Consider the following 26,369-nt stretch of genomic DNA (forward strand, 5'->3'; position numbering starts at 1 on the left):
GGTTGCACAAGAGCTAGGAGAACGAAAAGGGGAGCCGAAGGTGCGGATCCGGAGTAGTGAGCATCATGCAGCCATGGTCTTGTGCGAGTTCAGGCCTGGTTTAGCTAGCCAGGCACGCTTGAACTTCTTGTTCCCCGGTGCGGGGTTGGCGCCCGCCATCACCATGTACCGGTATTGTTCATCGTGCAGCCAGCTTACTGGTTCCAACAAACCTTATTAACGTCCTACAGCGATTGCTTATCTCGGTCTTCCGCATTCGGTTGGACAGCTGCTGGCTCTCTCAGCCTCATCTTTGTTTGCTTCACGTTTTGCTGCTTTTTCGCGGGGAGCAGGGTTAAGGTTGCCAGCCGTTGTCTTAGTGCGTCATTCCGGGTCCCAACTCTACCTAGATTGCGCCAGCCGCCACTGCACGCTACGCCTTCATCGCTCGCACTCCCCCACAGCCATTTTCCGGAAGCAACGCTCTCATACGACTCCGCTCCCCAACGACAATGGTAGCTGAATAGGAACCGGTGCTTGGCTTTCGGACTTGTGTCTCCCGAAGCTTTGCTTGGCCCGTGGCCCTGCGTCGGGATCGAGGGCAATCCCGATAGGTGGACCATCTGCTGTGCGGCCTACTTAAATACTGTAGTCTGGCTTCGATGCCTCCTGCCCCTCACTTCTTGGGGGGTCTGCTCTTCCGATAGTCAAATTCAAACGACCTTTCTGCGACACTTCTCATCGTCTCCTCTGCCTGTACCTGGAGACTCGTATATCGGCCTCCACAAGATGGCACTCAGTCCCTTCCTGGCCCTGGCCGCCGGGGTAGCCCTCACCATTGCCGTCTGGCTCGTGCAGGTAACGAACCCTCGACTACACCACATATCCCACAACAATGCTAAAACCCCCGTAGTCCATCTTCCGCGCCGTCACCTCCCCCCTCCGCCTGATCCCCGGCCCCTTCTCCTCGCACCTCACCAACCTCCCGCTCAAGCAAGCCGTCACTTCCGGGCGACGCATCTTCCACATCGACGACCTGCACCGGGCGTACGGGCCCATCGTGCGCATCTCGCCGACCGAGGTGGCCGTCGGCGGCGACGTGACGGCGTTCAAGCAGATCCACAACGTGCAGTCCAAGTTCGCCAAGGACCTGTGGTACGAGGCGCTCACCAACTTCCCGCGGCTCAGCGTCTTCACCATGCGCGACCAGCGCCAGCACGCCGCCCGCCGCCGCCTGTTCGCGCGCGCCTTCGGCAAGGGCTTCCTGCGCGAGCGCTGGGAGCCTGCCGTGCGCGACAAGTGCGCCGCCGCCGTGCGCCGCGTCAGGGAGGAGGCCGCCGCGACCGGCAAGGCCGACTTGATGAAGTGGTGGACCTTCATGGCCGCCGACATCGTCGGCGTGCTGGGCTTTGGCGAGAGCTTCGGCATGCTGGAGGCCGGCAGGCGCACCGAGTATATCCGCGTGCTGGAGGCGGCGCTGGTCGGGAATGGTGTCGGTGCGGAGCTGCCGTGGGTGAGGGCGATAGGTTCGCGTATGCCGGTTCGCGCGCTGCGCGAGGCGTTCAACAGCAGCGAGTATATCTTGGCCTATGGCACCAAGGCGGTTGAGAATGCGCGGGCGGGTGGGAGAGATTCGAACTTGATGGCGACTATCATGGCGGAGGCGGAGAAGGGTGGGAGCAGGGTAGATGAGTTGGTGAGTTTTCTTCCTCATCTCCCCCCCCTCTCTCGTCAGGAGCCAGATTCCTGCTGCTGAGAGAGAGAGGGGCATGACGATGTAGAAGCGGTTTGCTAACATGTGCCGTACAGGACGTCTGCACCGAATCCACCAGCCTCATCTTTGCCGGTTCGGGCACCACGGCCAACACCTTGACCTTCCTCAACTACGCCGTGCTGTCACGGCCGGCACTGCAGCAGGCGCTTGAAGAGGAGCTGTCGACGCTACAGGAGGGCTACTCAGACGCCGACCTCGAACAGCTACCCCTGCTCAACGCCATCATCAATGAGACGCTGCGTCTCTACTGCGCCGTTCCCGGCAGTTTGCCGCGCGTCGTCCCGGCCGGTGGCGCCACTATCGGCGGCTACTTCATCCCCGAAGGCACGACGGTGAGCACGCAAGCATACACGTTGCATCGGGATGAGAACTTGTGGGACAACGCTCAGGAGTGAGTCCAGCCCCCCTTTCCCTCCTCTGCGCTGAGAGGATTGAGTTCGAAGTAGCTGACATACGAGGATAGATTCGATCCGTACCGCTGGCTACCTGGCCGGGAGATTTCGCCCGGGGCGAAGACTACATTCTGCGCTTTTGGCACGGGCGCAACGTCTTGCCTGGGTATCAACCTGGCGTGGATGGAGCTGAGGTTCGGGACGGCGATGCTGTTCCGCGAATGCAAGGGCCTGAGGCTGGCGGACAGCATGACCCCCGAGAAGATGGAGCTGGAGAACTACTTCGTCATCACTCCAAAGGGTAAGACTTTGGAAGTCGTGATGAAAGGTGAGTGAAGAGGAATGTAATCAATGGCGGGGAAGAGTTGCAATGTCGCGTATGAAACTTGAACATGGGTTACAATGCAGCCACTAGACCAAGATTTGTCCAGAGCAAGTAAGATGCGAAACTGTATGCTACTTGGTCAGTAGATAATATCAGAATGGCTTTCGGAATCAACCAGGATAGGAAAGTTTGATGGCCTTTTCTTCGCCTACTTCGTCGAGTGCATCCGCGAATATCCATAGCTGACTCAGGAATAGCAATGCCTCACGTCTAGGTCGAATCGGGAGTGTCCATTCTCATTCCTAGTTTTCATTGGAGTCTAGAACGGCTACCATCCATGAAGCCAGCTGTTTCCGGATCGAAACTAGGATTTCTATCACTGGAATTAGTAGAACCCATGTGGTGGATTCAAAAACAAGGACACAAGAGAAAACTGGTGTTTCAGACATTTGGTGAAATTGGTATCGACACTGTACGTTCGGCAATACCACTACAAGTAGGCATCATATAGGTAGAGTTGGGTGTCAAAGCTGAGACTGACGTACCTTTGACAAAATCGCGGGTTCAGTTTGCTACACGCTTTGCGTTCGGGCGGAGACTTTTTCCTTAGTAGCGGTTGGGGTTCTGTCTCAGAGTCAGGCTGTCGTATTCTGAGGCATTTAATCGTCCCCTGCGGATCAGTCTCGTCATTGAGGACAGCACAAGAGCTTATAGATGTGCTCCCTCGCCCTTCTCCACCTTTCCCAGAAACCCAACAACTCTTCGGCATAGGTCGCCAACGACCGCATCCGAATCTCCCCTCAGGTTATGACTGGCACCCGGTACGACGCCTCCAAACTCCTCTTCCCACACACCTCCTGCCTCCTTCACAAATCCGCTCCACCTCTTGACCAGCCCCTCCTTGTCCACGCTTGGAGGACAAAACTCGTCACTGCCAGAGTAGAGCACACAGACACCCAGGCCCTTCGGCAAAGCTCCAAAAGTCGTCTTCAGGCTATCATCCGGCAAATCGTCACTGAAGAAGTCATCGGCGCCCTTCTTGTCTGGAGACGCGAGCGCCAACCACCGCCGGGCCGAGACCGGAGTCTTCTTGAAGTCCTTTTCCGTGACTCTGAACGGCAAGACATCTTCGCCACGACCCTCGTCCACGTACGCCTGCGCCACGGCGTTTGCCGCATCGAACTTATTTTTCCCTAGCGAGTGGAGCATGGCCTGGCGGTCGCTGGCGGGCGCCTGCAGGATGATGGCGTCGAGAGGAGTTCTGTGAGAGGCGGCGGAAGGGATGGATGGAGACGATACATATTCGATCGCGTCCTGGCATCCCGTGCTGTGGCCCATGAGCACAATCTTGGCGCCCGGGCCGTGGCGCGACCGGAAGTACTTGACGCACTGCGCCAGTTCGTCGGCGTCACGGACAAGGCTAGAGGTGCCCCAGCCGGCATAGGAGGAGCTGAGGAGTGGTTGGGCGAGAATCCAATTGGGCGGAAGCTTGGAGGCGATGGTGGTGGGGTATGGGACGGTGAGGAGGCCGTCGCCGAGGCCGCCGACCCTGTGAGGTGTTAGTCATGTCTTGGAGAAAGTGGAAGGGAGATGAAAGACAAGCAAACAAGGGAATAGAATGTACCAGATCAGCACGTTAGCATTGGTTGTCGTCGACGCATTGGCAGGTTTGTGCTCGAAAGCCAGCAGGCCAGGCGAGAAACGGTGGGCGACACCATCGTGGGCAGATGGTTGGAACGGCATGATTTCGTTGTGTCTTCTTGACTTCCTTAGTCGGACGGCTGCGGATGTTTGGTAAATGGCGAATGGACTCAATGGCAAAGCAATGTGCCTGATGGCAGCGGGCAGATGTGTTGTGTTGTTTTAGGTGTGACGTCGGCGGGGCAGAAGCTCATACCTCTAAGACTAAAGTCGTGGCCGAGGGCCCACTCCCTTACCTGAGATCCTGCAGTGCATACTCAAAGATCACTTTTATCTCAACTCCCACCATGTATATAGGACTATGGCATCCTAGCCTCTTGAGCCTAGATCCCCGGGCACAGCATGTAGAAGGCCCCGGGAGTACCGGGGTTTAGTGGGGTTTAGTAACGCTCTGTCAGGGTGCGGCGTAAAGTCGTTGCCACGATGGCGCCCGTAAAGGTAGCTAGCAGGAGAGCACAAGTCCCGCACAGTCACGCATTAGTTATTGGTGTTGGCTGGGAGGGCGCATCACGGTTCATCCTATTCCAATATTGCAGCCCCACTTTATGGGCGGTGAAAGCTTAATTAAATAGCGCTCGTTTTGAGGCTTAGCTCTGTTCCTCAGGCCGCATTTCTTGCGCCGAGGGCTGGAGGGAGGCCCTGTTGGTAGTGATCAACAATCAGCACGGGCAGCGTCAGGTGAACGCATTGCGTCCTCAAGGCAAGCCTCAAAGGTAAGCGTGGCGCATCTCGGTCGCGTGAGAGCGAAAACCAAGGAGGCAAACACGCCAGGAAAGAGGCTCGGGGGCATGACGACGAGGATGCAGACTGCGCCACACGCTCGCGGCGCCACACAGGGCTGAGGGCATCTGGGGATGGCCGTGGCAGCGGCACAACGGAACACGGGACAGAGCGCGGGCGCGTCCGGATAGGACGGAATGGACGTCTCGCGGCGGCCGGGGCGATCGATTGGTCGTGCGGGTCGGCTGGAGCTTGATCTGGTTGCACGCGCGGGCTGGGGAGCTCTCCAACGCGGCAAGAGATCGCAGGCGGCGGCAACAACAAGGCACGCTGCCATGGCCGCAAGGCAGCGCGCAGTCGCACGACGCGCAAACCGGGCGTGGCCCCAGGCTGAGTGTGCAGGCGTTTGGGGCTAGATGATGAATGATGAGCGCGGGCGAGGTCCAGCCACATCCAAGCGCCTGTGCAGTCAGGGATCGCGGCCCTTTGACATGCCCGCTACGTCATGCACGCAGGCGCCAGTCACTGCCCATAAATACAGCCTCCAGCCACTACCACCCATCCACTCCCTCCACAGCTCCTACGTTACTCTGCCAGCTTCGCCCTCGCCCAGACACCACTCCCGAGTCCATCGCTCCAATCCGCCATCATGCCTTTCACCGGAAGGTGCGTTCGCTCCCGCCTCAGCCGCCGCGGCGGTGTGTCGCAATCCTTTGCTTACTGACATGACTGCAGCGACATCATCAAGATCATCTTCGCCGTCGTCCTGCCCCCTCTTGGTGTCTTCCTCGAGCGCGGTTGCAATGCCGACTTCCTCATCAACATCCTGTTGACCATCCTGGGTTACATTCCCGGTATCATCCACGCGCTGTACGCCGCCGTTCCCGCTCCCGCCGTGTTTCGAAACAACAGCGCCGCTAACCAGTCCCCAGGTACATCATCTTCAAATTCTAATCGCGTCGATGCAACGGAGCCTTACCACCCACTCGATACCCAATTTTCCTTTCTCTGGATGTTTCCGCATGCTGCGCGTCCCGCGCCTCACAGCATAATCATTCGGCGTTGTCAGGGCTTTCCTGGCGTGACGGGTAGTCTTGGACAGTAGTCGGCACGGCAGCTGTAGTTTGCAGCTTCTTGATGGCTCAGTTCCCTACATAGTGATGATCTATTAATGACGACCTTTTCAACACCATAACACCTTCTCTCGATTCGAAGCGTCGCCCGTGAAGTTCGATCCAGCAGCCGCTGACATTCCACCATGATGATTCCGGATCCGCGTGACCGAGCGTTGCGCTTCGCCGCTAAAATTGCACCGGTCGGCCGCGCCGCGCGCTTTACTTGACTCAGGACCTGCCGCGCTTTCCGGCTGCCGAGCTACCGTGCTTTTTTCCAGCGCGCGACTCCGTGCTTTTCACATGCCCACGGACTTTGCGCTTACATTGTCCGCTGGTCGAACGGGGAACAAACATCAAGCTAGCAAGCCGCAGCGCCCAGGAACCGCGCAAAAGTAGCGGGACATTCATAATCACACCCACCTGGAAAGCAGATTGGCGCTCGCCTGGATGCGCTTTTGTTGCTTTGTTGTTTTAATGTCTCGCTCGAGTCCCTATCGAATACGAGTTCTTGTCGCTTCGAGTACATTACAGTAGTTCCTATGCTCGACTCCTAGTCACACGTCAAGTCTTACCTGCAGCAGCTTTTCCATTGATTTCCATAGGACAGGTCACAATGGCTGGCGGCTCGATACTGCGAGGCCCTGTTGGCCAGCGCTTACATATCGACAGGCCAATGGCCTTACTTGCCTTATGTTGGGCCCCTCAAACACCCGCCTATTGCGCTGCCCTGGGCACCTTTCATTGCGCTCTTGATCCTGGATTGCAGAGCCGAAGAAAGCAGCGTTAACATCAACACTCGGTCACATTGAACAAAGTACTTGCATTTTGACTTTCCAGCCTCTTGAGTTGCTAGTGAAGTGTATCGGTGAGATATTTCGTTTCCTGCCTCGCAGCGGGTGACAGAAGAAATTGGCCATCTAAGCTTCTCCGACGACGCTACTACACTACCTATAAGTATGGTGCAGTATCTTTCAAGAAGAATATGAGAATTATCTGGTCACCTACTGTGGCATAGCTTCCACCAAGACTGAATCCTTGGATCCCGGCTCATCGGAGCCGCATCGCTATTATCAAGGGTTCAGACAGAGGCTACCACTAAAAGACCGCACAGCGCGGCCCTATCAATTTTTGACGATTTCAGCCGATTCAGATACCATTCCTGGTCCGCACTTCTTGAAACATGCTTCTCACTCCACCCAGATCCCCAGACAGCTGTTTCCAAGTTCAACCAACCAGTCTAATCCACCGTGACTGGCAGGACCCGAAACCCTGCTCGGTAAAGAAGACTGAACCAGTGAGCCACAACATTATTGCCAAGAAAGGGTCTTATGGTCCGAGCAATGGTTGCCATGGAAGCGGGGTCGCTGATTTGCGTGTCGACGTGAGACTGCTGCATTGCATGCAGTCCCACTGCTCTGCTGACACGTTATCTCTTGCAGTGGCACAATCTAGGGCTGCTCTGGTTCGCCAGCACTCGGCAGTATACAGGCCCAACAACCAATGCCATTGGGATTCGCAACAGTGGCTTGATGTCCGCGTTGCGTTCAGGGACAATGTGAAACTCGCGAGACACACAAAAAGCATGCATGTTCAATCCAAGTCCGGCGGCGACAGCTCTCAGAGCAGCAGCAGCGACGCCACATACTCGAGGGAGCGTAATGTCTCGCGCTGGGTGCGACGGTGCGACGATGGGCCGTGTATTAATAGCAAGCCACACGTGACTGGTTGAAAGACGGTGGCGGCGATCAGCGCTAGTCAACGGCAGGGCCCGCGCGTTTCGGCGTGGAGCTTCGCTACCGCTACCCACGTCACTCCCGCGGCCTGCTCGTACAAACCTTCCGCGGGAGAGTGCGCAACTTGCGCCTTCTCTCCCTTCCGTCCATGCCTCCCCCAACGCGCCCTGCGCATCTTCGGAGAGATGGTCCACTCGCAGCATCTTCCACATCTCGGCCTCCCTACCGCCGCAGCTAACATCCACACCAGCCACATATTCCCCACCCACACTAGCGCCATGGCTGCTCTCCCTCGAGGCGCCGACGCCGTCGTCAAGCTCCGGGCTGCGGCGAACCGCTCCAGGCTGCCCGAGCCACTGCGCCTGTTCGCATATGTCTTCGACGTCGACACCGAAGAGCTGCCGTGGTACGACGAGGTGTACAGCGTTATTACCTCCAGCGAGCCCGCATATCGACCCGCGCAGAGCTGGTTCGGAGAGACGGCCTTCATCAGAACCGTGAATCTGATCGACTCAATGCACCAGATGGAGGCACCCCAAGAGTCTAGTACGCCCCCTTCGCTCCGCCAATCAAGAACATCAATGCTGACTGCAGCGCCTCGCAGCGGCGGATATGTCCATCAAACAAGTTGTCATGCACTGCCTCCAATGCAACAACCAGCTTCTCCGGCTCCATCCCACTCTCGAGTTGCAATACCACCCCGCGCTGCCCCATTGGGTCAAGACCCTCCTTCTGTGGGATCACCCAGACATGCTAGATATGTTCCCCGACGACGAGGAGAACGAAGCCCAGCTTCTCCGCGTCGTTATACGGTACATCAAGCACATCCTCCTCGAGCTAGCCCAATCGCATGAGGATGCGCCCAAGAAGATACCCACTCCATCTGCCTTCCTCAAGGACTTCAGACCGAATGACCCAGACCCCAAGTTCAACATCGCAAACTATATTCACGTAATGGATAAGGAGGGGGTTCCTTGGCGCCAGTTTTACAGAAACGAGATTTCGGACGTATTCATCCAGTTAAGCGCAGAAGACGACAGGAAGGGCGAAGCCTCGGAGAATCAACAGCGCGGCATTGGGGCAGCGGGTGTATCATGGATCGAGAAGTGGTATGCCCCAAATGCGGGGCCAGAGACAGTACCTTCTCGTGAAACCGCACCTGCTAATACTGCCAAGCATGAGGTCGACCTTGGGCCACGACAAACCAGCGAAGCGCTAACCGCGGAAGAAGTTGTCGAGCTGTCGCGGAAGGAGCCTGACCAAGCCCAACAGATGCTTGTGAACTTGCCCATCGACCTGGCTTCCATGGAGATTATCAATGGTGTTCTTGCGTCTGGCGAAGCGAACTTGGAAAGCCCCGTCATCGCCTGCAACTATATTCAACATGGCCTCCGCAAACTCGAAGACTCATCCAGCGACGGCAGTACCGGAACAACCGAGTCCGAGGAGCCTTACTCCCCCTCTCTTGACCCCGAAGAGAAGAAACGAAAAGTGAAATTGCTAGTTCTATTCATCAGAAACCTCATACGACGAGGACTGGTGCCAGCTGACTCGCTTCAATACGACATCCAGGAAATCTGTGTTCGATTCGCGCCCATAAAAGAGGTCCGGGATCTCAAGCATTGGTTCCAGACAGGCGAGGATTTGTGATTTCTTGCGCACTCGTTGTATTCACTGCACGCAGTCTTTTGCTCGGCGATACCCCATTCTTCTTGATGAGTTTCTTGTTTATCGACATTGGGAGGTGTTTATCCAGTTTAGATCCTCTGAAAAATGAAGAATGGATTCGTTCGTACTCAGACATCCCAGTAGATCTCCATCAGCTGGGCACGCCTAACACTTACTGTTGCCTCTGTAAGTCTAATCTTCCCGCATAAAAGGCAGACGATGCTTGCATCTTTCGTTTTCGCAGGGTCGCCCGTATCCTTCCTGGAAATTACATCCTTCTGTGGCTTGTTTCAGCCAAAAAGGGCCTTTCTCGTGTCATAGGTGTACTTCAGGTCCAAGTGCCAATAGTTTGGTGTCGTGGGTTTGGCAACCAGCCACGCCTCATCAAGCGCCTTCAACACTTCGTCAGGCAGCGGGCCCTTCTCGAATTCTTTGAGGTTCTGCTGCAGTTGCTCCAAGCTGCTGACACCAATGATGACACCATCATTGCCACCATCACTGATGCTCAGCGCCGAATGATGGGTCAGCCAACGGAAAGCTGTTTCAAGCATGGTCAAGTTATGCTTCTTGACAACGGGTTCGATGATACGCAAAGCTTCCCATGTCGCATCCTTGAAGTACCTGGCACGGTACATGTCTCCCATGCGGCCTACGGAATCCGAGAAACGACCAGTCGTGGGCACCTCCGAGGACTTGTACTTGCCGGAGAAAAGACCGCCAGCGATAGGGTTGTACACGACGATGTCCAAGCCATACCGGCGACAGGCAGGGATAAGCTCGGCCTCGATGGAGCGCGCTGGCTACCGTCAGCAACGAGATTTATCTAGTCAGACGGCACAGTAGTGGCGGCCACAACTTACTGATGGCATTGTACATGGCCTGGTAGATAGTCGGACGGACCCAACCATTGTATTTGCAGGTCATGACCACCTCGGCGACCTCGAAGGCCGTGAAGTTGCTCAGGCCCAGCTGCACAAACTTGCCCTGCTTGTGCAGCTTGTTGACGGCCTCAAGGGTCTCGGCGAAGGGTACGCTCCGGTCGGCGGCGTGCAGGTAGAAGATGTCGACGCAGTCGGTCTGCAGCTCGGCCAGACTCTTTTCCACGCTCTCAGTGATGCGTGCCGCCTGGTGGGTACCGGCCTCACGTGGGTAGCATTTGGTCGCCAGCGTCAGGCCGCGGTCCCTCCACTTGGCCGAGGCGGTGAAGCTTTCCTGCCTGCCACCGACGTAGGTGCGGGCGGTGTCGACCTCATTGTAGCCCTGGGACTGGAAGTGGTCCAGGACCTTGTTGTACTCGTCTAGCGAGGTGACACGGGCACCAGTGGATTCATCTGGCCTAGAAGCAGCCGAGTCAGTGGTGGTTTCTTCCCGGTGACATCACAGGCACGGCGGCATCCGCGAGCGACACGTGCGTGGAAAATGTGTCTTAGTGTGGAATGTCGTGCTCACCCAAAGGTCATCAGCCCCAGGATCACGCGGGGCGTGGGGCGGGTGTTGGCGACGAGAGGCATTGGTGCGGCTGCTGGCTTATCAGCGAGGGCTGGCAGGGCTCGATCGGCAGGTGAGAGATTGCCGAGATGGGCGGCTGTGCGACTTCACGGACGGCGCGCCAGGGCGCAGTCTGGTATTTATGCGTCCCATCACTGCTGCGAAGGGCGGGCATAGCGGAGCTGCCGTCGCGCTCGTCATCACTGCCAGCGGGGAACTGAGGCGGGAGTTATGCTAAATCCGTGGAGATCGGCCTTGACTCGAGGCCGCGAGCCCGGCGCCAGGCACCACGCACGCCATGCACCTGCGCAGTACACACGCTGCCCGGGGCCTGCCGCTCCTAAAAGACGCCTACTCGCCGCCGTTTGCCAAAAACACGACGATGCTTGGGTCAGTTGCCCAGCCCGCTGCCCGACCCGTGATCGGCGGGCGCGAGACAGGCAGGGACGGCTCTCGGGCGCGCCGCCAAGCCCCGGCGCCATTCGTGCATCGTGGCCAAGCGCAGGTCACGACTCCGTCACTCGATGCGCCTGCTTTTCTCCCGAACCCTGATCATCCCCACCAAACACCGCATGGATGAATAACTCGTCAGCCCATTCCGTGCCCCAGAGAGATAGACCCGCCGCCTCCTCTTCGCTCCATCCCAACGACCACCAGCTTCGCTCTCAACCCCATCAGCTTCCTCCAGACCCGACCCCGTCCCTGGGCTCGTCGCCCGTCGTCCTCTCACCACGGCAGCCTTCGCGATCCCCCTCGCCGTTCGTGTCTATTACCTCCGGGGTAGCCCACCGCCATCCTGCCCACGCCCATCACGGCTCCGACGAGAATAAGCTGAAAGAAGGGAGGGAGCCTCCCTCGGCGGCTGCGTCAGACAGTGAACTCGAATTCGAGGATTGGGAACTAGGGAGCCGGAACGACGACGACGACGATCACAATCGCGATAACAGGGACTCGATCGCCGACGACGACGACATGCCTTCCGACCTGCGTCCCCCCTTCCACCGGCCTACGGACGGTCGTTCGCACCAGCCCTTGCTTGGCAACAAGCGCGATGACCGCCGCAGTTACGACTCGCCTACGCTACGTCCGCAAATGGGCGGCCGTCGCCGCACTTTCCACGAACGGGACCCTGATCTCGAGGCCAAGACGGCGACCCGTAAGCGGTATACGTATGCCGCGGGTTTCCTGGTGCTGAGCTTAATCAGCTTCGCCGTGCAGACGGAGACGGCCGTCTACATCCAGCATCACTTGGGCTGGAACAAGGCATATTCAATGCTGTAAGTACCATGTGCCCCCGTAAAAACTTGCACCGCTTCCCGCAACGAATCCCCGACAAGGGTGCATTGGCGCTGACTTGGGGTTCCCATGCAGATGGTTGACGCACGGTTCCTGGTCCCTGCTCTGGCCGACGCAACTACTCATTCTCCGCATCCAGAAGTGGAACCAGCCTTGGCCCGCGTTCTGGCGCCGGCACCTGCAGATTCTCCGCAGCACCGCGCAGATGGTCGAGCACGGCACGCTTCGTCCTACCGGTCGGCAACTCTCGAAGTCGCCCATCCCGTACATGCTCCGGATGACGGCCATCGTCACATGCGCTTTGACAGTCGCCGGCGGTAGCTGGTACGTAGCCGTGGACATGACGACCGCAAGCGACTTGACCGCCATCTACAATTGCTCCGCCTTCTTCGCCTACGCTTTCAGTATCCCGTTGCTGCACGAGAAAGTTCGCACCTCGAAGATTGTAGCCGTCGCTATTGCTATCGGGGGTGTGCTCATCGTCGCCTACGGTGACGTGACTCCGGCGAAGCACGGTAACAAGTCCGGCGGCGGCGCTGGCGGTGACAAGGCTCCTGATTCCTCCGAGGCCAAGAATCGGGCTCTGGGTAACATCGTCATTGGTGTTGGCAGTGTGCTTTACGGCTTGTACGAGGTGCTTTACAAGAAGCTGGCCTGCCCGCCTGATGGCTGCAGCCCTGGCCGAGGCATGATCTTCGCGAACACTTTTGGTAGCCTGATTGGCTGCTTCACATTGTTCATTCTTTGGATTCCCATTCCGATTTTGCATTTCACCGGTGTGGAGAGGTTCGCTTTGCCTACCGGTGAAGCCGCATGGATGCTGGTTATAAGTGTGTTGGCCAACGCAAGTATGTATTCACTGGCCCAAGTCTGTTTCCAGTTCAATCGCTGACTCGAAACCCGAATAGCCTTCTCCGGGTCTTTCCTTGTCCTGATCAGTCTGACATCTCCGGTTTTATCCTCCGTGGCCGCGCTCCTGACCATCTTCATTGTCGCCCTTATCGACCAGCTCCTTCCGCCGCCGCTCAACTCCCCGCTCAGCTTCGCCGCCGTCATTGGTGGCTGCTTCATCATCGGCGCTTTCCTTATGCTCTCTTACGATACTTATAAAGAGATGGATGAGGAGAGGAGGAAGAAGCTCGAAGAGGATGTCAGCGATTCGGATGCCGACAGCAGGTTGGGCGACTAGATCTGCCGTTACTGATCTTATGATCCAGTTACTTCTCTTCTGGAGAATCTCGGGCTTAGATGGCCGTAGTGCGGCATTTTGATTTCTTTCAATGTCCTTCCGCGCTGCAATTGTTTGCTTTTACTCAGCGTTATTTGCTTTTGTCCTTGTGCATAGGCATATCTTCCCCCCTCTTCCTTGAAATTCTTTCCCCAATTCTGCATCCTTCCTTTCGATTCGGATCTTCAGTTGCGATATGTTCAAAGACACCGCCGAGAAATGGCGGTGGGTTACGATGAAACGAATATGGGATGAACTGGGCGAGGACAATCGACTACACGGCGTCAAGAGGGAAAGGGAATGCGAAAGCACTGGCAGCACTCGGATGCGTTGTGCAGATTCGTGGATTTTGATTTCTGTTTGTTTGTTGGGTCATATCATGAAGATGGGAAGTGAGAAGCAACCTTCTCACAGCTTTTGCATATCCACCTGGCCAGCTCGAGGGGCCCATGGTGGCGGCGTTCCATGTGGGCTTTTTCCTGATAGGGTGGTTTGGGTTGATTAGGGTAGGATTGGTAGACCATCGCGTTTATTACTCTCCGTTCGGTTGCTTGTGCGTGATACTGTGAACATTCTCGTCATCTGGCCGTTGGCCGGCAAACCCGAGCAACCAATGCCATCGCCTTCCCCGCCGGACTATTCATTCAACTACCTCGCCATCTCAATGACTCTTGAATGCTACGGCACTCATACGTCAAGATTCTAAGCACCCATTATGCAGGGAGCGTCGACCGGTGGTACGTCGAGTCGTACCTTGCTAGACCCGCCTTTTGCCCTCTTCCCTCTTGCAGTTCGTAAATGGGGTTGTCGCCGCAAATATCCGCGGCGGTCTTTCGCCTGCTGCTTGGTAGAAGCGAGCCTTCTCCTTTGGATCCCAAGTTTCAGGTTTTGCGGTCCCAGATCCTGGTGGTGGATTTATATTCAACCAACACTACCCTTCACCGGCATCAGACCCTGCGCGCCCTCGACGCTCTCCTTGCCCTCCTTCAAGACCGTATCCACGTCCAGCTCTTCCATCACACCCAACACGACGCCCAGACTGTCGAAGAAACCGTTGACGGCTACGCGCAGCATACGGTTCGTTGTGGCGGCGTAGTGCACGTCGAGGACGGACGGGGTATCGGGCGAGACAGAAAGCGTGCGCTTGACAAGGGAGGAGAGTTCCTCATCGACGGCGAGGGCGCGCTGGGCGTTGGTGGCGTGGGTGGGAGTCGGGAAGGGGATGTTGAGGGTGCTGGGTTGGGATGGGTTAGCTGCTACTGTTCGGTTACGGGACGGGCAACTGTCAGGTGACAAGTGAGCCGTACAGCGTGCAGGGAAAGCCCGCGAGATCGGTGGAGTTTGTCATGACGGGATGGGTTTGTGGTCGATTTTTGCTTCGCCAAGTTCCGTTCACGCGCGCGGGCGGTGGCCACAAAGCCGAGGTCTGCAGGAAGAACGGGGATGCGGCGGAGCCAGGAGTACCGGCGGGGGCGGCGCGTGTTGCGGCTCCAACGTCCAAAGGGGAGCGTCTGTGTGCTGCAGGAGAGGCTGGCCTGTGATGAGAAGAGAGGCAGTCGAGCCCCGCGTGGCTGCCCGATGCGGGCTAGTCGGGGCCGCTTTCTTCCCCGCGTCTCGGCTTGCGGTGCGGTGATGTCATGGACGCATCAACGACCAATGCGCAATGGGCAGGAGTAGCGCAACAGAGCATGTGCCGGGCCAGGCGCAATGGCAGATGACGGCCCGGTGCAACAGGTGCATTGGGAAGGGATGTCGCCCGTCATATACGTCGACATTTCGTTCCACGGCTCCACTTAGTACTTCAGCCCGAGACTTGTCCATACAGCTCCGTGCCGTTTCCAATTCACTCTCTCTCCTTCTCATCGACCTCTTTCATCGTCCGCGGCCTGTTGTTCGCGCTTTCAACTTTCCGCATCTGCTCCGCTGCTCCTGCCCCAACAACCATGGCGACCCCATCTCCATCAGAGTTCTTAACCTTCTACCGCCACCTCACGACGCACCCAGCCTTGCGCCGCGGCCTCGCTGCTTCCGCCACCCAGACAAGTCGGCCACTCAGCACCTCGATTCCACGCTGGGGCTACGGCAAGTCTGACAAGGCCTTCCCGGACGAGAAGCATACGACCGAGAAGACGGAGAGGGCCGACGTCCAGAGCGAGAACTCGCAAGCGGGGATGGAGTAAGTCTTCTTTGCGAGCGCCAGCCAGTCAGTTGATTACGTTCATTTGTTGTCTTTGTCCAAGTTCACCACCCCTGCTTTGCCTCGCATTACCTTCCCCCACCACGTCGTTGAGCTCAACACCTCAATTGGGTTTGAAGCATCGCTGACCTCGCCCAACAGATCCCACGCCACCGGAACTGGCGGTTCGGCCACAAGCCGTAGAGATGAACGCTCAAGCACTGCGCGCGCGAAGAAGGAACATCCCGAGGCACCTGACGTCGTCATCGGAATGCAGGACGAACGTGGTGGGAAAGGTGTTTGATTCATTGAAACGACCTCTATCGCTTGTAACAAAAAAGTATCGGGCTTCTGTCACTTGTATTGAGATACCACTGAATGTGGTGAGGCGGGCTTGGTAGCTGGCATGCTGCCTGACCAAGGCAGCGCGTTCCCTTCGGCGAGTTTCCAAGCACGAGGATTTCGGGACAAGGAAGGAATTGACCGTGGTGGTCCTTCTGTCACTATTGCATGATCGGCGTTGAGGTACAATAGGGAATTTGCCTACAATTGCAGGCATTCAAAACAATTCTACGAAAGTTTAATACTATTGCACTTGTCACCCGCATACTCATATACGACATGACTTTGTCGTCGCCGCCTCAAGGGTACGGACGGACCAGCACGGCTTGCTCTATTAATGCATCATGTCTCGAAATGGATAGACCTCTACGAGAAAACTTTGTCCTTAGAGGTCTGGAACATGAAACGTACTAGGCAAGTGATGCAGGGTCTATGAAGAAAACCACCAAATCCTGTTATCACATGCACAGAGCCCAGAGTCACGAGACCGTTACCGAAAAGCAATCTGACACTACAGTGTAGCAGGTGTCTTTGAATACAAAAGATCAAGTACGCTGGAAGAGGCTTGCCTAGGTTTGGAAGTGCATTTGGGTATATCGTCGCCTGTCGTCACTCGACCAAAATTTCCTCTTCTTCGTCTTCACTGGCTTCCTCCTCGCCCTCTTCTGAATCATTGTCACGTAGCGGAGCGAAATAATCCAGTGTTGGCTCATCCGGATGCACCTGGTTCCAATCTCGCGGATAAATGAGAGGGAGTTGACCACCATTGATACAGTAGTTCATGATGGATCTTTCGTAAGCTCCACCTTCCCAAAACTCAAACAGGCCAGCACCGCCGTTATCCTCGCACGTGGAGTCCCATAGGGATTCCACGTAGATGTGCTCCAACTTGAGTATGTGAGGGATTTGCTCGATGATAGATGCCCACGAGCCGTGCGCTCTTGATAGAGCCATATCCACCATCGAAAGGCGCTTGAGTGTCGCGGAGTGACGCTTGAGGAGACCAACCAGAAGATTTTCCCTCGTTGTGAAGCTTGCACGTAAAGTATGCAGAACCGGCCAATGTATGTCGCCCAGGATTTGTAAGGGGTCATCCCAACGGTCGTCTTCCCGGTCTTTGGTTTCTTCGCTATACCCAAAGTGAAGTCTTTCCAGCTTCTTTGCCTCTTGCAAGAATGCTCGCATACCACTTCCTATCCAATCCCTCCGGTCCCAAAAGTGGTCAAATGAGATGAGAAGCTCGAGATGCGTCAGATTCTGAAAGGCGTATCTCATTTCGTAGACGCGACCGTCGATTTCGAGGCCTCCGAGTTCGGCTGGCCACAGACTCTGGTGAACGATTGGCAATCGGGTTGCTTGACACCAAAACACATTGTTGCTGGTGGCGAACTTCAGTGACCGGACTGGCCTGCTGGTCCTCTCACACAGCGCTTTGAGCAAATGGGTTATTTGCTGCGCGCCGTCCAAGCTCACACCAAGAGAAGCCTCCTCGTTCGAATCGATGAACTTCCAATCATCCGGACCCTGCAGAATCCGCGGTAACAGCCTTCCCCATACTGGTCCGTGGTTCTTGGGCGTCCCCATCTCCTGCGTCGACACCTCGGCCATTTCCAGCTTTGGCAAGTTGCAGATTGCTCGTCGAAGTATCTGAGTGCGCTCCTCATCCCATTCCTGCTGTTCCTCCCATATTCGCTGGTATTCCTGGTAGTAGGCGTCCAGGTCTAGCTCCGGGTCTACTTTCGGCAGCTTTGTCCAGATGGCGAGCGCCGCGCTCTTCGCTTCACGATACCTCATGTCGCCTGAAGGCAGCACCGGCAGCCCCTTTTCATAGCAATACATCTGGTAGAACAGACTGAATGGTGGACGCATGTCTATCCGTTCCGCGTACTCCTCTCGGTTCTCAAAGTACGGCAGCAGCTCTCCATGGTAGGTCAATTTTCGGACCATCTTGCGGAAGTCGGAGTGGGCAGCGATGCAGCAGATCTTCTGCAAGCTCTCCATAAACATGCCGACATGCACATGTTCGAAGATGCGGGGGCCAGTGAGACGGGCGAGGACTTTGCAGGTCCCACGCAGCCGCTTCAAGGAGACAAAGTCGCACTCGGCGGCTATCAGGTCGAGGAGCTCCTCGGGGAGTGCATCCATTTTGGGGGAACCGTCGTAGGGAACAGGGTGCTCGGCGTTCCGGACGCGCAATTGGCTGGCGGAGGGGTCAGGTTGAGGCTTGTGTGGGCCAGATGGGCGGTTGCCGTTTCGGGGTTCGCCTGGGCCGTTACGTCATCCGAAATAAAGTCACGTGCTTGAGTACGAGGCGTGTCAGGAAAATTGCTGGCGCTCAGGGACAGGAACCAGCACAGCCTGTTTCATCGCGGCGTCTCCACCGCGCAAGTCATGTCAGGGCTGGCGGCAGCCGCCGCACCGCTGCGATCAAACGTCTCCGTCTCATCCGCCGCGGCGGCAAGCGGGAGCGGCGCGCCGATTGCCCTGCATGCGTGCGGGTCTCCGGTTGAGGTGGCAGAGCTTCCCCACTGCGGCGGCTGAGGGCGTGCTGGTGAGGCGGTGCGCGCTGGCGACAGGCACTGACAGGGCTGGGCTGGCTGGCCATTGGCGGTCCAGATCGGCGGTGAAATGGCGCTGGCACCTGGCAGGTGGCAGCACCTTGTCAAGCTGGGCCGGCTGCCGATCGACTCCGCAATTAGCTCCCCGAGCTCTTCCAAGGCATTCATAAATAAGTACCTGACGATCCTCCTTGCTCTGGTCCCCTCTGCAAGCCATTGTTCCCCGCGCATCCGTTTTCCCACGTGCCAGAACCACTAGCTGCATTATCAAACATGGCGTCCGGGTGTTCCTACATGGGCAGTCGCCGTAGGTCCCGCTGTTGTCCCTTGCGCCTCCCCACCAGCTCCGCTGATCGCAACCCCCAGCTTTCCACCACGAGTCGCACGAGCGCGCCAAAGATATCGAGGAAGAGTACGACCGCCTGCGCGACCAGGCGCGCAATGAGCGTGCGAAGCGCCAGGACTGCTTCGACCGCGCCCACGAAGCCTACGAGTCTGGCGACGGCGCAAAGGCGCATGAGCTGTCCGAGGCGGGCAAGCGCCACGGCGCCAAGATGGATGAGTACAACAAGCAGGCGTCCGAGTTCATCTTCCGCGAGAACAACGCCGAGGACCGCGTCGCGGGCGACGAGCTCGACTTGCACGGCCAGTTCACCGAGGAGGCCGAGGACATCTTGGAGGAGCGCATCCGTTACGCGCAGAAGCATGGCCAGACGCACCTGCATGTCATTGTCGGCAAGGGTAACCACTCTACCGGCCACGTCCAGAAGCTCAAGCCCCGCTGCGAGCAGGTCTGCCGCGATCTAGGTCTCCAGTTCCGTACCGAGGACAACGCCGGACGCATGTACGTCGACCTGACTGGTGGTGACGCCCACCTGCCCTCGCACTTGGGCGGCGGCGGCCAGCGTCCAACCAGCTCGTTCCCCATCGCGACCCACAACCGCCCGGCCTGGCAGCAAGCGAAGCCCGCCCAGCACGAGCAGCCCGTCCAGCACGAGCAGCCACAGCACCAAAACGGCCACGCCGAGAAGCCCCACCATGCCACCGAAGGCCACTCCTATGCCAACGCCGTCTCCGGCGAGCAGCAGCCCCAGCAAAAGCCCCAGCAAGCAGGTAATTCGCAATACAACAGCCATTACCAGGAGCCACAGCAGAACCAGAACGACGATGTTGATAATATCTTTAGCAAAGGGAAAAAAGTTCTCCGGGTTTTCAAAAGCTGTTGCGTGGTTATGTAAGAGGTCTTGGAAGCCGCTCCGCAAGGCGCTGCCCAAGAAACTCCCATTCCACAAGAAGCAAAAGAAGTCCTACGCGGATGCCGCCGGCGAAGCCTAATCGTTTCTTCGCGCGTTGCTTTTTGGCGTTGCGTTGCGATGCGTCCCTTCGTCCGTTTACCGTTTACCGTCGTTCGTCGCCGCCGCGTTTCCACTCGTTCGTTCTCGTCCCGTCGCCGTTGTTATCGTCCGTTTGTCCTTGTAAATACTGTATCTTGTGATACCCGTTGTTTGAGCTTTTGGTAAGTGTCCGGCTTGATGGTTTCAGTCTTGCTCCTGCTGATCTTTAACCTTGTATTGAAGATGGGCGAGATTTGGATATGGCGAAACGAGGTAAATGTATTGTGGGGGTTGGAGACGTTGGCTCACGATACGAATGAATTTCGTGTATGTGGAAACGCCCATCTACTGGTCACTCGAGTTAGAGTGTGGTGTCTGGACACAGATATGTTGGTTGCAGTTAATATTGGGAAGATTAAGGTACTGGGTTCGGATTGTATAGATGGAAGCCTTTTTCAAGGAACCGCATAGGCGTAAACAATCAAGAATCCCAGGGTTGCCAGAAATGATATTTATGATGCGCGTGAATAGTTTCCATGTTTGAACTGGCGGCAAAGTTGTGCGGAAGAAGCTGGCTAGATGTGCGAGCAAGTCTTGGCGCGGGCGAAAAGTGGTTGCCGTGGCGCTCGTGTCCGCCCGCGCAGCGCGTCAAGGCGCATTGTTTTCCAGGTCAAGCTCCGGAGCTGTCGCAACTCCGCCAACTACCCTCCACCCACTCCATGGACATTTAGACGCGCGCACTCCTGGTGCGCACTCCGGCGGAAATGGCTGCAACATCTGGCGAATCCGTCCTTTTCCCGCCGCTGGACAAATGCCTGAGCGGGGAGCAGCAGCTGCTGTACGTACCGCCTACCCCAACTCCGTGCCATCACACCCGCTGATCTTCTCTGCAGCTCATGGCAGGACGCCTTCGCTGCTCTACGTGGCCCTAGAGCTGGCCACGAGGGTGATACCTTGTGCGCCTTCCTTTCCGACAACACCAATGCCGCCGTCCTCAGCAAACCTTTCCAACCTTTCCAGCCGCCAACCGCCCAGTCCAAATCAGCTTTTGAGACCAAGACCGCCGCCATCAACGTCACACCCTCGGAAACCGGCCAGTACAACATCGAGGAGATCAAGGAAGACACCAAATGGCTGTCGGCTGAGGCGAAGATTGACGAGGTTTCTGCGTTGAGAATAGTGCTGCTGGAATGGCAAGCGCGACCTACTACTCAGCTCCTTTCTGGCTTCACCGAGGAGGAGACGCTCAGCGTTCAGGATGCTGCGGGCGGTGCCAACCTAGGCTCGTCAGCCTTCCTGCCCAAGTCTACCATTGTCGCCGCAACGAGCGGCGGAATAATCCAGAATCTAACTGTGTTCCATTCGAAGGAGAGGAGGCAATTGCGGATATTGGAGACCTATCTGGCAGAGCGCATACACATCTTGAAGATTAGTGATATTCTGGCGCGGGTGGGCGCAGCAACTGCACAGACGGACAGCTCGTCCAACAACACAAGACCAGACGCGAACACCCAGGCCTGGATTAAAGAGCTCGGAACAAGGATTTTTTCCTCGCAGAAGACTGGATTCCTCAAGGATGGTACCCAGGCCCTACACTCGCGGTTCCAGAACATTGAATATGGTAGTGGTTGGTACAAGGACGTGCCGGGAGGCATTGAGGAGGCTGAAGAGATGTGGACACAGTCACAGCTGTCCGAAGCTATCATCATCCTCCAGCTCGTTTTTACACATGTGGACAGCACCGCGAACCTTCTACCTTCGGACGTCGTTGTGGATTGGTTTGAGTTCATGGACGGTTGCCGCTTCTGCAAGGATATCCAACTGCCATTTCAGAGTCAACAGCCTCTGGTCTCGACCCTGCAAATTCTGGTCGCCATGGTCTGCCTGGCGGTGGTCAACTTGCGCGGCCTGCTTAAGTTCGTTGAAGCGGAGGCCGTAAACGTTACTCCCACGGATGGTGCCGATGGCGGGGCTTACGTTAAGAACAAGTTCTGCGTCGAAAAGCTTACTTCGATTTTCTTGGAGTACTGCGGATCAGGGCCCACGCCCGCGAGTCCTGCGTTATTCGCCTGGTCGGTCTTCAGTCTTACTGTCAAGGGCCAGAGCGAGACTCTCAGCCACGAAAGGGAAACACAAATCGCACAAGGCTCTCCCGACGTCGAATTGACCGTAGTGGAAAAACTCAACGAGATGATCAGGGGAATCAACATCGACGAAGACGAAGAGGACGACAACGCCACAATACTGGTCAAGGCCTCTGTAATTGGTGCAAAGATCTACGAGCTTTTGCCAGAGATTGCTCTCACTCTGACGAGCACTTTCAGCGACGTCCTGATTCAGGATAGCCTAGTTGCGAGCTCTGACCATGACTTGGCTGCCCGTATGCGCCTTCGGCTACTCTGGCTCATCCGGGAAGGCTCGTACACAGTGGAATACAGCCCTGAAGTCATCATGAGCTTCCTCGTTGTGCTCAGCGGCAGCCAGACGTATTGGACTCTTGCGGAACAATCTCCGAAAAAGATCCCGGACCCGGTTTTAGAGGCCTTTGTCGCCGAGGGCGGAATGGGGATCCTGGACCAGGCCAAGTATCGCTACCCCTACGAATCGGTTCCCCTTTTGCAGTTTGCCAAGCGACTGTGCTTGAGGGTCGACACGGATGACGAGGGCGAGCTTGTTACTGCCAAGTGGTTACAAGACAAGGCTCAGTTTACCCAGGTCATTCCCACCAACTTCGAAGGCTACGCGCCAACCCGCGAGGACGAGGTTCCGTCTGTCCAGTTGAAGGAAGACATGAGCCTCTTCTGGAATCGGAAAGACACCAAGCGTCCTCTCGCGGACGAAGATGCCGAAGGTAACGAGGTTATTCCACTTGATGAGATGCAAGCGGACGAAGTTCACTTCATTCCTGCTGGAACTGAAGGCATTGCACTCAATCCAGATACCAGACCCCTTGTGATAGCGTGGATGCACAAGCACTCATCCCTGCGCTATTTGGCCGCGTACTTGTCCACGTTTGTGGTAGGCAGTGAAACGATCGACACGGCAACACGTAAGCCAATCAGCATTGCAACAGCGACTGAGTACATCGGTCTACTTGCAATGCTTGTTGCTGCCTCAGGGAAGGCCGCCGCTGCCAGGGATGCAGATGCACGAAAAGACGCCCAGTGGATCTTGGAAGATGCCAGTGATGGGCTTGGCCGCAACCAGGATATCATTAGTCTGGTGTTCGACATTTTTGAGCAGGAGCTTGAGAGACTAAGGGAGAGGCCCAACAACGAGGGGTCACTTGAGCTTCTGGTCAACTGTCTTTACTTCATCCACGCTCTTGTCGAGGTGTTACCCAACAGGGTCTGGCCATTCTTCACAAGGAGTAGGCTGCTGGATTTGGAAGGCATCGGCGGCAGTCTTGTGGAGATCGTGTCCGGGACTGAGATGGTGATGGGTCGCTACGACTTCCTTTTAGCCTGTGCTCACCTCTACAAGGCCTTGGTCAACGACTCGGTCAAGAACGTTGTGTCCAGAAAGCAGAGTCAAAAGGCACTCGTAAGGTTCTCATCCCTTCCCGCCTCAGGAGGTGGATCTCCCGACAAGATAACAAGCAAGGTCCTACTCAGCTTCACCAAGACATTCACTGGCGTTTTTGAGAGCTGTCTCAGCTGGCGATTCGGAGCTGTCGATCAACAGCTTGAGCTTAACCGTTTGGCCATGGAGATCTTCTCCGATATTTTGCGTACCGTCCATGGCTATGACGACGAAGCAACAGGGCCGAGTGAAAAGATGAGCTCGGTCATTGCACCTTCGGCCGACTATCTTCTGGAGGCATTCTGCTCGGATTCAACAAACGACATCACGACCCACGCAATCCTCAACGTGTTCTTCGCCGGAACGAAGCCCCTTCCTATTTCCACGCCTATCCGTATCGAGAATCTGTGGAGATCACAAACAGATGCGGCTATCACTTTCGCCACGACTATTCTCCAGGCTGGTGTTCTGCTCAGCCGTCCAACGTCCTATTTGGAGCACCAGTTGTTCAAGGCCGCCCCACTGCTTGCCCGGCTATCAATTGCACACGAAGACTTCAAGCCCTCCACTATGAATCTCTTTGAAGTTCTGGTTAAAAGTGCGGCCCGAGGGGATAAGGAGCCCCCTTCTCTACTCGGACACCTGGGTCCCGAGACTGCGAAGGCTTTCCTCAGCGTTATTTCGTCCATGAGCGGAGCCTTGAAGGATACCACGGTCGAGGTCAGTATCTGGAGGTTCCTGTGTGCGGTGGTGAGCAGCAAACAGCAATGGCTTTCGATTTATCTCCTCACTGGCAACACACCGCGAGACTCCCTCAAGAGCAAGGAGGACGAGGTGACTGGCAAGCCGCGTGGCAAGCCTCTTCTGCACTCGGCGCTGGACCAGCTGTGTGACATCAAGTCATTGGACCCTCGGAGAGCTGTTGCCATGTTAGAGTTCATCTCCCTTGCGCAAAATCACTGGCCGTGGGCTGTTACCAAGATGCACTCCCACAGGAACTTCCTAGAGAGCATCATGGATTTCATCCGAACATTGCAACCAGTTGCGGCCAGCGCACCGCTCGCGACGGTGGAGACTCAGTCGATCAAGATCCACATGGCTTCATTAGTCTCCGACATTGGCGCCATGTGCCTTCACTATGCACGACAACTGGGCGACATGCGCCCCGCACAGCACGTTATTGCCAAGCTTGATTTCCTCCAAAAACACGGTGTCGATCCGCCGGCATACAACCGGTCATTACACAGTAACCTGAAGAAGAACGTCGAGAGCAAATTTCCCAGTGTCAAGCTCTCAAACTTCAAGAGGACAATTCTCACCCGATCCGAGTTTGGCCGCGATTACTTCTACGACCTGCAGTACGCATCTGAGGTTCTTGGCTTTGACTCGACGTGGATTGGCATTAGGAGGGGCAATGGCTTTGTCGATGAGTTCCAGAGGGCCAATGTCAACCTGTCCTTGGTCGAGGCACAGATAATGCTTCTGAAGAGCTGGAAGCTGCTTGCGATTGAGCTCAGCTCGATTGCTAACAAAGACCACCGCCTCGAGGCCATCCTTGCACAGGTCATCCAGCAATGCCTGAAGTCAAACCAGACGTCGAACGGATCGCAGGCCCTGTTTGAACGGCTGGTGCATGTACGAGCAGACTTTGCATTCGTCCTGATACAAAAACTTACAGCAGCCGACTGCACGAGCGACCACATCAAAGCTCTGTTCAAGCTCTGCTGGGACACGATTCGGATCTCGGGTGTCGACTTCGAGATCGCCTTCATGGGAGAAAACGCGGACTACTACAGGACGCTTCTCAGGATACTGCTCCTTACTCTGCAGCCCCACATCAAGGCGTATCAGAAGGAGGAGCCTGGAATCCAGAAGAACATGTCCAAGATCGGATCCGAGCTCATGGAGATACTGGAAAAGGTCGTCGCCACTGGCCTCCGCTCGCTGGCGAACCAGGTGCACGAGGACCAGGAGAGCTGCTCGCCCGCAGACTTCGTGCTCGTCAGCGCCCTACTATCCGCCATCCTGCGCGTGCCCGGCATGCAGGTCATGGCGGGCGAGATCACGCTGCTCTTCTCCGCCGCCAACACGGTCCGCCACGCGACCGCGCTCTTTACCTGGGCCGACCAGCTCACCGTCGGCCCCGACAACGACCCCGTCTACGGCGAGCTCAGCATCCTGTTCCTGCTCGAGCTGTCGGGCATCCTGCCCATGGCCGAGGTCCTCGCCGTCGAGGGCGTGCTCGCGCGCCTCAGCACGGCCAACCTCGTCAACTACTACCGCCGCCCGCGCGGCATGGGCCCCTTCGACCACCCGCCTCGCCTGTTCTCCATCTGGACCCGCGGCATCCTGCCCCTCTGCCTCAACCTGCTCGACGCCGTCGGCGCCCCCGTCGCCGCCGAGGTGGCCGCCTTCCTCAACCAGTTCCCCGAGCAGCTCGCCCGCGCGTCCGCCGCGCTCAACCCGCGCAGCGCCGGCAACCCGAACAACAACCAGCACGGCGCGATGATGAAGGACGTGGCCGCCGGCGCCGTCACGCTGGGCGCCGCGTCCGAGGCGCACAGCCTCGCGCTGCTCAGCGTCGTCCTCGACCGCTTCCGCTCCGCCGACGGCGGCGAGGGCGGCGGCGGCTCGGCGGCCGCCGTCGGCGCCATGGTCAACCCGGCCGGCATCGCGCCGCTCGACTGGGACCGCGCCGGCGTCCGCGAGGACGTCGAGGGCTGGCTGCAAGGCGGCCGCCGCGCGCTGCGCGAGCGCCTGCTGCCCACCAACGAGCGCGAGGTCGAACTCGTCAAGCAGAGGGCGGTGGCCATCGGTGGTGGTGGTGCCGGCGGCGCCGCCGCGGCCGACAGCCGGTTGGAGGAGAGGGTCGTGGCGGAGCTGCTGGGCGTGTTGGAGTGCTTGAGCGAGGGCGCTGCTGTTAGTGGTGGATCTGCTGCTGCTGCCGCTGCTGCTGCTGCTGCTTCTGCGGCGGCGGCGACGGCGGCCGGGGGGTCTGGTGGTGGTGGTGGTGCTTGA

General features: G+C 57.2%; 11 protein-coding genes across 11 annotated transcripts; 6 read left to right on the forward strand and 5 right to left on the reverse strand.

The window, feature by feature from the left end:
* Nucleotides 1-163: 163 nt before the first annotated feature.
* SLS55_010140 (uncharacterized protein) lies at nt 164-1,735 on the forward strand (the record flags this gene model as incomplete). The annotated part of the gene is made up of 3 exons (XM_066781529.1): nt 164-171; nt 333-339; nt 893-1,735. 3 exons carry the CDS (start codon nt 164-166, stop codon nt 1,733-1,735), a joined length of 858 nt encoding a protein of 285 aa, XP_066628531.1.
* Nucleotides 1,736-1,748: 13 nt separating this feature from the next.
* Nucleotides 1,749-2,148, forward strand: SLS55_010141 (uncharacterized protein; the record flags this gene model as incomplete). The annotated part of the gene is made up of 2 exons (XM_066781530.1): nt 1,749-1,756; nt 1,812-2,148. The coding sequence occupies 2 exons, from the start codon at nt 1,749-1,751 to the stop codon at nt 2,146-2,148; spliced, it is 345 nt and encodes a 114-aa protein (XP_066628532.1).
* Nucleotides 2,149-3,178: 1,030 nt separating this feature from the next.
* On the reverse strand, nt 3,179-4,188 carry SLS55_010142 (uncharacterized protein; the record flags this gene model as incomplete). The annotated part of the gene is made up of 2 exons (XM_066781531.1): nt 3,179-4,019; nt 4,184-4,188. 2 exons carry the CDS (start codon nt 4,186-4,188, stop codon nt 3,179-3,181), a joined length of 846 nt encoding a protein of 281 aa, XP_066628533.1.
* A 3,829-nt stretch (nt 4,189-8,017) lies between these two features.
* SLS55_010143 (uncharacterized protein) lies at nt 8,018-9,389 on the forward strand (the record flags this gene model as incomplete). The annotated part of the gene is made up of 2 exons (XM_066781532.1): nt 8,018-8,285; nt 8,344-9,389. 2 exons carry the CDS (start codon nt 8,018-8,020, stop codon nt 9,387-9,389), a joined length of 1,314 nt encoding a protein of 437 aa, XP_066628534.1.
* Nucleotides 9,390-9,697: 308 nt separating this feature from the next.
* Nucleotides 9,698-10,042, reverse strand: SLS55_010144 (uncharacterized protein; the record flags this gene model as incomplete). The annotated part of the gene is made up of 2 exons (XM_066781533.1): nt 9,698-10,002; nt 10,036-10,042. The coding sequence occupies 2 exons, from the start codon at nt 10,040-10,042 to the stop codon at nt 9,698-9,700; spliced, it is 312 nt and encodes a 103-aa protein (XP_066628535.1).
* A 184-nt stretch (nt 10,043-10,226) lies between these two features.
* SLS55_010145 (uncharacterized protein) lies at nt 10,227-10,802 on the reverse strand (the record flags this gene model as incomplete). The annotated part of the gene is made up of 2 exons (XM_066781534.1): nt 10,227-10,743; nt 10,795-10,802. 2 exons carry the CDS (start codon nt 10,800-10,802, stop codon nt 10,227-10,229), a joined length of 525 nt encoding a protein of 174 aa, XP_066628536.1.
* A 1,365-nt stretch (nt 10,803-12,167) lies between these two features.
* Nucleotides 12,168-13,083, forward strand: SLS55_010146 (uncharacterized protein; the record flags this gene model as incomplete). The annotated part of the gene is made up of 2 exons (XM_066781535.1): nt 12,168-12,172; nt 12,267-13,083. The coding sequence occupies 2 exons, from the start codon at nt 12,168-12,170 to the stop codon at nt 13,081-13,083; spliced, it is 822 nt and encodes a 273-aa protein (XP_066628537.1).
* Nucleotides 13,084-14,340: 1,257 nt separating this feature from the next.
* SLS55_010147 (uncharacterized protein) lies at nt 14,341-14,767 on the reverse strand (the record flags this gene model as incomplete). Its single annotated transcript, XM_066781536.1, has 2 exons — nt 14,341-14,653; nt 14,727-14,767. 2 exons carry the CDS (start codon nt 14,765-14,767, stop codon nt 14,341-14,343), a joined length of 354 nt encoding a protein of 117 aa, XP_066628538.1.
* A 1,779-nt stretch (nt 14,768-16,546) lies between these two features.
* Nucleotides 16,547-18,082, reverse strand: SLS55_010148 (uncharacterized protein; the record flags this gene model as incomplete). The annotated part of the gene is made up of 1 exon (XM_066781537.1): nt 16,547-18,082. The coding sequence occupies one exon, from the start codon at nt 18,080-18,082 to the stop codon at nt 16,547-16,549; it is 1,536 nt and encodes a 511-aa protein (XP_066628539.1).
* Nucleotides 18,083-18,789: 707 nt separating this feature from the next.
* SLS55_010149 (uncharacterized protein) lies at nt 18,790-19,733 on the forward strand (the record flags this gene model as incomplete). Its single annotated transcript, XM_066781538.1, has 2 exons — nt 18,790-18,802; nt 18,862-19,733. The coding sequence occupies 2 exons, from the start codon at nt 18,790-18,792 to the stop codon at nt 19,731-19,733; spliced, it is 885 nt and encodes a 294-aa protein (XP_066628540.1).
* Nucleotides 19,734-20,593: 860 nt separating this feature from the next.
* On the forward strand, nt 20,594-26,369 carry SLS55_010150 (uncharacterized protein; the record flags this gene model as incomplete). The annotated part of the gene is made up of 2 exons (XM_066781539.1): nt 20,594-20,667; nt 20,723-26,369. The coding sequence occupies 2 exons, from the start codon at nt 20,594-20,596 to the stop codon at nt 26,367-26,369; spliced, it is 5,721 nt and encodes a 1,906-aa protein (XP_066628541.1).

Source organism: Diplodia seriata, assembly GCF_021436955.1.
Source record: "Diplodia seriata strain FDS-637 chromosome Unknown scaffold_11, whole genome shotgun sequence".
Taxonomy (NCBI): Eukaryota; Fungi; Ascomycota; class Dothideomycetes; order Botryosphaeriales; family Botryosphaeriaceae; genus Diplodia; species Diplodia seriata.